The sequence below is a fragment of the Saccostrea cucullata genome, unplaced genomic scaffold (assembly GCF_032062105.1).
Source record: "Saccostrea cucullata isolate Sc308-1 unplaced genomic scaffold, CSIRO_AGI_Scuc_v1 ctg994, whole genome shotgun sequence".
Taxonomy (NCBI): domain Eukaryota; kingdom Metazoa; phylum Mollusca; class Bivalvia; order Ostreida; family Ostreidae; genus Saccostrea; species Saccostrea cuccullata.
The window spans coordinates 265,485-273,845 of NW_026926968.1; the positions used below are offsets into that span (position 1 = coordinate 265,485).

Below are 8,361 nucleotides of genomic sequence, written 5' to 3' on the forward strand. Positions count from 1 at the left end.
TCACGTTTATAGAATGGCCCTATACGGTATAATAATAGAACCATTCTCTAAACGTAACAAAACGTACAATCTGCTTGCATACATGTAGAAGGACATATAGATAGCTCAAAATTATCAAATATATTCATACTCAAAGAAAGGTATTGCCACAAGGAATAGACATGTGAAATATTACAGTCATGTCTTCAAGCAATGAAAAGCAATGGGCAAGATTAAGGAAGCTCTAAACACTGACAAAAAATGTATCATATAAAGATGTGCATATTGAGACTTTTTCATCCATTTAGAACATAGGGTGTGCTTTATTTCCGCAGGAATAATGTCCAAAGACAATGGACTATTTGTGAGCAAAAGTCACTGTTGTTAACATACCTTCAGAAAATTTATAAAATTAGTTGATTAAATTTCTTATTCTTAGTCTTATATAATGCTAAAAATATTTTAATCTGTTACAAATCATGTAATTAACTGTAAATAACGTTTTTTATAATCATACATCTAAGGGCAGATCACTCTAACTGCATAAAACTACCCTTTAAGTAGAGCTCTTTAGTGTGCAGTGTTTAGAGCTTCCTTAAGGTTTTTGTAGACAAAAAGATAGAAACAGGGCAAAATCTATAATTATACCCCCCACCCCATCCCCGATCTATCATTACGGGGGCATAAAAATCATTCTTCATAATACAAAAATACATGTATGTGTGTATGGCGATATTTGTACATGTATCATAAACAAAGGAACACAGAAAATATACAAAAATTTTAATAAAACGATACTCAGCATGCATTAGAAATAGGTAGATATCACTAAATAGTACAAACAAGGCAGCTGGTCAGGTAACAATAAGAGAATTATCAACCTTGCTGTGCTCTAAAAATCGATAATGGGGATCTTTTTTCTGTTGAAAACAAGGCGTTTTGAAGATTTCTCTTAAAAAGAAGGTATTTTGAAGAAAAACTTTTTTGTTGTTCATGACGACCTTCAGACAAGCTGGTAATCCGTGTCAAGGCCTTTAAATGCAACCTGTTCAAAATTTGATCTTTATCTGCTCCAGTTTTTTTCTCTTTCTTTAATTGTTGTTAATGATTAATGCAGGGGAGGGGGACTAATCTAAATTAGATGAGTGTTAAGTATACACCTGAATTCAAAACCCTTCAAAGACTAACTTATCATGTACACACAATCCTAACTACAGCATGCAGGGTGTCATTTATCGGTTTGACTAAGACATGCATATCTTTTATATCAATCGATTACACATAAATGAATTTCACAATCTTGAAAGCTTTGAGATCTTTCAAAAAATGACAGTGTATGTAATTACAACTTTCTTTGGGCATTCAAAAACATCAATTATAGATACTTTTTTCTATATACTACACATTCGACCTTCCGTAAATGACTTTAGCCTGACTGGCAAAAGGCAAAATAAGTGCCTTTACTTTAATGTTTCTTTAAAATGGGGCAAACAAGTCCACATGTGAATAAAAGGATTATGCTACAATTAAAATAACAGATTCGGTAAAGTACAGCATACGCAAAAAAGATTTCGTGCATGCGTAGAATGGCATTGTGTCAATTCATTCAGTACGAAGAAGATGGGAAAATCTACCTACCTACTATCTTTAAAATGCAAGTTGTACTTCAATCTCATTTATAAACTTTTATAACAATTATGCAGTCCTTTGTAAAAAAAAAATTAAATTGCTGGTTGTATTATACATCTAGACTACATGGCACAAGCAGGGCGGTTTTATTTTGAAAATAATACTACATGCAATTGCTCCACCAGTTCATTGTTATAATTCAGTAATTTGTGATCAGCGGTTACTGTGTAGCGCGGGTTATTATGGCTGGTAAGAATTATTGCATGTCGTCTGTAATGGCTTCAAATGGCTGTTTGTCAGTCCCTCCTCTTCTAGACACTGCCTTCTGTAAAATAAGAACAAACACATCAAGAACGTGTCAATGTTACATGTGACCACGTGATTTTTTAAAAATATGTTATTGTGGTCTCTAAAAAATATAGGAAGAATATAACCATGATTGTGATACACCTTTTTTAGCAAAAGGAACAGTTGTATGGCTTTAAAAACCATTGCCTTCCATGTTTAAAATAAATTTTAAGTAAAGGTTACATGCCGAAAACTGTCCATTCTGTGAGAAGAAAGAACTATTGGAGGGCCGTTAGGCCCGACAATAGTTCTTTTTTCTCACAGAATGGACAGTTTGAGGCTTGTAACCTACTTAAAACATTTCATTCCATTGTGTTCAGAATGGACTCTCTTAGAAAAGTTTCTCTCTTGCAACGTCAATGAAGTAAACATCCTTTGTATTAAATTTGGCATTGTCTTCTTAGTAGACTGTCTCAGGTAAATTTGTTGATTTAAATACTGTGAATAGGATTCACTTCAATTGTTAACTTAGTGGACAGTTACAGGTGAGTTCCTTGGTTTTGTATAAAAAGCATGCACATCGAACACCACTTCTTAGTAAATGTCCCTGCGGTTAGGATGTCCTCTTCAGATGGAGAAAGCGTGTTTTTAACACAAAACAAGTTTAGAGAAGTTGATGAACAAGAAAACAACACGGATGGCATTCTCAGTGATATTTTGGATTTGGAAAGAGAACATCCAAAAAAACAACCGAATTTTGACCTCAAAGTAGATATTTTTTCGGATATTTCTGACGAGGAACTTGTAAAGGCCACCCAAGACATAGAAGGAAAAGAAAATATTGAAAGGTTTGCACGGCTCAATCAAGAAGATTTGGATAATTTGGTTAAGAAAGGTTTATCGAAGAAAACAGAGCAAAAGTCAAAGTGGGCAATGACTCTATTTACGAACTGGCAAAATGAACGAAAGTGTATGTTACCAAACCATGATACATTTATGTACCAGGATATTATGATAATGAGTGATGAGGAAATCAACAAAACAATGAGTTTCTTTGTAGCTGAAGTGAGGAATAAATCTGGAGAGGATTACAGACCCAATAGCTTGTATGAAATTGTGTGTGCAATTCAACACAAATTACGACATGAAGGTAGATTCATAAACTTTTTGGATGATGATAAATTTCACGATATGCGCAGTATTCTTGATTCAAAGATGAAAGAACTCTCTGGGCGAGGCATGGGGATAGAGCAGAAACGGGCAGAGATCATAACTGAGGCTCAAGAAGATGAAATGTGGTCCAAGGGAGTTTTAGGAAGAGATACACCTCAAAAACTCTTAGATACTCTACTGTTTCAACTTGGACTACATTTTGCACTACGAGCAGGACAGGAACACAGAAACTTGAGGGTTGGGACAAACAGTCAGATTTCTCTTTCCATGGATGCATCTGGACTGCGATATCTCGAATATAGAGAGGATGTCTCCAAAACAAATCGCGGTGGGCTCCAGCACAAAAATCTGCAACCTAAAGTTACCAGAGCATACCAGAACAAGAATGTTCCCGAGAGATGTCCTGTGCTCACGTATGAAAAATATCTGCATTTAAGGCAAGTATATTGTTGTTAATTTCCACCAAAATATTGCTGTAAGATATATCTTAATTTAAAACACTTTAATCTATAATATGCAATTTTCTTTTAAAGGCCTGAAGCTGGTAAAACCAATGCTCTCTATTTGCGACCTCTGCGGTACCCCACAGATTCCACTTGGTACGCCGACTCCCCTGTTGGAGTACACACTCTTCAACAGACCGTCGCAAAACTGTGTAAAATAGCAGGATTTACTGGCCACTACACAAACCATAGCCTCAGAGCAACCGCCGCAACACGCCTTTACGATGCTGGCATTGGTGAGCAGCTAATAACCGAGAAAACTGGACACCGCTCGACATCTGTTAGATCGTATAAAAGAACAAATGAAGAACAACAGCAAAGAGTGAGCAAAATCATTCACGGTGAAAATCAGTGTGATGTAGCTATCAAGAAAGCCAAAACCGCAGCCGAAAGTGATTCTAATGTGTGTGCACCAGCTGGTGCTAGTGAAATTGAAATTTCGTCTGGAAGTGTATTTTACAAATTTAAATTCTAAAGTTGGAATAATTATTACAATGTGTGTAATTCGTTGTTCATGAATAACATGTATATCTTTTGTGTTGGATTTGTTGTTATTTTTTCTTAGTGCTTACCTGTAACTGTCCAATAAGTTGTAAAAAAGTGTCCACTATTTTTAATAGTGGACAGTTTTTCCAACTTATTGGACAGTTACAGGTAACTTATTGGATTGTTTTTGTTATTTCAAGGATAAGAAGGTATTAAAAGAACAAAAGATGATGTCATAACAATGTTTTAACCCGAATTAATCGAATTACGCAATAAAATGGTAGTGTTACATGTGTAGAAACCTGCATTATTAAAGTTTACCTGCACTCTTCTCTCCATACATATGTCGAAGACCAACAAACAAACGGAAAGAATGATTCCTATGGCTAGTAGAATATACGCACTTCCGACTTTATCCATACCCAGAGCACTGCCCTTAAAAAGATACCCCGACTCCTCTTTCTTGTTGTCAAAAGACCTAATGTACTGCAAATAATCGTCATAGAAATCAGTATCACAAACGTTGTCCTTATTCAGCCACTTATCTGTTAATTCTTGTATCACACCATCAGTTTTCAGTCTAATGATGGCGATATCTAGATCTCTGCATATGCTGTTGTTTTTGGCACATCCAAAAGAGAAAGATTTACGAATGAAAGAATGGTGAATTAGCATTAGATCACACGGCGACATTCCTGCTAATTGCCTAGCTCCTATCTCTTCCATGATAAATGCATAATCGCCATTGCTGTTTCGAACTCGTTTAATTCCCTCTGCTGTACTACCGACCATTTGATCTGGATTGTTTTTAAAATGTTCTCCAATTTTGCTATCCACCTTATCCAAAGCCTTTGTGAAGTATCTATAAGTGGACCCTCCTTTCACTGTTCCAAATTTCACAGATGATTGTTTCGAAAGCTCAGAAAATGAATGGAAGGGAGACTCCGGAAGTTGTCTCTTCCCTTCCATGATGAATACAGCAAAGGCTGATGCCCAGGTGGCGTACAAAATGATAAGAAACAAAGACCAAAAGGCAAGTATCACTCTCGAAGACCTGGAGGTAGATTTGGATGGCGCAAGACTTCCTACAATGTATGCGTAATTAAATATTTTAATTTGGTACCTTTGCATAAACATTTGCATCAGTTAAGTCCCTTATTGTTGCCATTTATAATTTAAAGGATTTGAACCATTTGAAAATACCTACATTTTTAAATTAATTGACAAATAACTAATATTTAAGTTTGTTTTCAAGGATAATACTCGAATATGTGATGATCAGAAATAATTAAAGCTGATGTTTTCGAAATTTTTGGTAGGGAGAAGGTGACAATTATTCACTGACTGTCCAAAACGAATCAAGTGCTAAATAGAAAAGTACATGTATGTATATGTACAGGTGAAGAACGCTAACGTGTTTTTCAATATAACTAGTTTGGAGGTATACTTTACACCAACTTCAACCTTGTAAGCAGAATCTGTAGAAGACAACCGGAACCGCTCTGGCGATGTTCTTCAGAATAGAAGTTTCGGCTTCATCTTCCATGGGATCAAAGCTGGCAAAACAAATCGTATAGAAATAATCACACGTGACAAGATTAAAACACTGTTGCATGTATTTCTAGTTAGAATTATTATTGTTGTTTTTATGTGTAAAATTTGCGTCTTGTACTTACTGCATAATCAGGCCGTATAGAATTGGAATAATTACACAGGAGAAGAGCAAGGCGATCCAAACCCCGGCTGTAAAGGGCTGCAGAAAGGAAACATATCCCGTTATGGCTTGCCATCCCCTCGCAACGGGTCGCTTAAGGACAATGGAAATTCCTGATTCCATGAAGGGATGCGAGAGGTCGATGACGGTTGCTCTCTCTGCCGTCACGGTAAGGGACGCTGCAGCAATGTCTGCTTTCTACAAAGAAAAATTAATCCTTTTTGCTTCTCACTTTTATTTCCCAACTATTCTCAGAAAAATATCTAAGTATCTTATACAATTAAATTCTGTGGTAAAAGTTGTATTTTGAACATATTGACAAAAAGAGTAATTATTTTATGTTATGATTCAATGATGAAGTATGCAAAATCGAAACCACGTAATCTCTCTTGGTTGTTTACATCTGCTGAGGCTTTGTCAAACACAGAGAGACAGAGGACGACAGAAATATACAAAAACAATTGCACTACTTTGGAAGTTCCTGATCTATACTGTTGTTGCAACTTATAACCAATGGTCATTTTTGACCAAGAAGGTCGGGTTCAAATAACTTGATAATTTCTTAAAGTTTTTAAGCCAACCAGTGATGGGAATCATTCAAACAGTTAAGTACTAATCATATAGATGTGTCCTGTAAAAGGTCCTGACCTGCAGGTTCAGACCCATCTGCTGGGGGAAGGCAGATATTGTATAAATCGAGATCCCCAGTGACTCTATATGTTGGCATTAAAAAAAGAGAGTAATTAAGTTCAGGGTTTTAGCAGCCTCACATCTGCAAATGGTTGTGTTCCTGCTTGAGAAACATGTCCGTGAAGAAACGCAACCAATCAAGCAAATTTAAGTATGTTAAATGTAATCTTACCCCCTTGATTAGTTCTCCTATCATACCAGTCCAGTTGCCATACTTATCCTGAGAGCCGTACTTGAAATCTCCTACATGTTTTATGTTAAAGGTCGCATTAAGAATTGGTTCTATCCTCTTCAACAAATCGGGTATGAGGCCTTCAAATTCTGAAGGGTCTCCATCCTTTAGAGTTACAAAAGGTTTATCCTAAAAATAGAAAAAAAAAACCAATGAAAGCTAGTATTTTTGTGATGTCTTTAAAAATAAACTTTAGTAGGTCCTGGCTTATTGTCATCTTATCTTGTTGATGAATTATGTACATGGTAGGCTGTAATTATTAAGACACTACTACTCAACCTTAATAACAGTAAAGTTTATATCTGAATACATGCACACACTTGTACCAACTAAAGTAGGTATGAAAAGAAAGTATACAGTCCCGTTTTTTTCTTCCGGTTACTAGTAGTGCACATTTAAGCCAGGCATGAGTGGTTATTAAAAATGGGAAGACAAATAGGTCTTGACGACCACCTGTAGACTAGTGAATGCTTTGTGCAAACAATGCAGATTTGACGAAACAAAATCTCAATATTTTAGATATTTTATGGTGTACAGTCACGAGAACTATTAAGAAGGATCGTACTAATTTATGTGAATATCCAATGTAACCTGAGATATCACGTGTATAATGCTATTAATAGTTATGGGCATAGATCACGTGTTAACTGTGCGTTTCTTTCTATATAGTTTGCAATAACCTTGTTGGATCTGATCAAGCATAATAAAGACTGAAGATACTGGGTGTTCGAATAGTATATTTAATAATTTCTCATTGCAGTGCATAACAAATGCATATATTTTTATGATAAATCGTTTACTTACGATAGAGATCTTATTATTTGCGGACTTCTCTATACTGAATTCTCCAGTTTGCATGCTTCGGTTCTTTGTCAACCTTTAAATCATGATCATTCATCCCATGACTTCATTTAAATGTTTTTTAGATATTGTCATCGAGTGTAAATAATTTTATGGTACACGTTATCCACTCATGTCCCGACTAAAAAGGTACGTTACAAGGAAAAGCGCTGAGGACATGGTGCAATTTAAGCATGCATCCATTTGCATTTCAGTCTACCGCTATATACTGCACGTCTGCATGAGGTATTTGTAGTAAACAATAAATGGGAGGAACAGAGATTCAAAGTACTTATACAATATAATTGAAATTACTTACTAGAATCGTGGTGACCTTGTACACCGTGTTTTCCTGCAATAAACAGAACCATTTTGTAAATTTGAATCTACGCATATAGATTGAAAACGAAATAAAAGCTGTAAAATATTATTTTTGCAAAAAGAAAAGCAAGATAAAAACTTACTGAAGACGTGGACGTAAAACCCAGCAACAGAAACAGACACAAAACCTGGATCTTCATAGTACAACAATGACAAAGCTTGAGCGGACCTTAAACAGTGACTGCACCCTCTACATGGCAAATAGGACACTGACTTTGTATTTTAAATGTACGACAGACACTTTAAACCTTAATTCTTAAAAAAAAATCGATAAGTGTACTGCATTGTAATGCAGGTGGTGTAGAGGGACAAGAAAAGCCATTAATTTAAACTATTAAAAACTTTTGGCTGGGAGAATAAAAACTGAATATTTATTACACAATATCATCATATTTTCTGCTAAGATGTCACAGTGCAGAGATGAGGTGTAGATAAGACAAAACATG

The 8,361-nt window shown here is 35.6% G+C and overlaps 2 protein-coding genes across 2 annotated transcripts; one reads left to right on the forward strand and one right to left on the reverse strand.

Annotated features, from left to right (window-relative positions):
- Positions 1-750: 750 nt before the first annotated feature.
- LOC134273103 (glutamate receptor 2-like) lies at positions 751-8,135 on the reverse strand. The gene is made up of 7 exons (XM_062755285.1): positions 7,999-8,135; positions 7,854-7,886; positions 6,635-6,823; positions 5,735-5,970; positions 5,523-5,614; positions 4,380-5,143; positions 751-1,933 (listed from the first exon to the last, which is right to left on the reverse strand). Exons 1-7 carry the CDS (start codon positions 8,053-8,055, stop codon positions 1,865-1,867), a joined length of 1,440 nt encoding a protein of 479 aa, XP_062611269.1. The 5' UTR covers positions 8,056-8,135; the 3' UTR covers positions 751-1,864.
- Positions 2,515-4,047, forward strand: LOC134273098 (uncharacterized protein KIAA1958-like). Its single transcript, XM_062755274.1, has 2 exons — positions 2,515-3,506; positions 3,603-4,047. The coding sequence occupies exons 1-2, from the start codon at positions 2,515-2,517 to the stop codon at positions 4,045-4,047; spliced, it is 1,437 nt and encodes a 478-aa protein (XP_062611258.1).
- Positions 8,136-8,361: the final 226 nt, after the last annotated feature.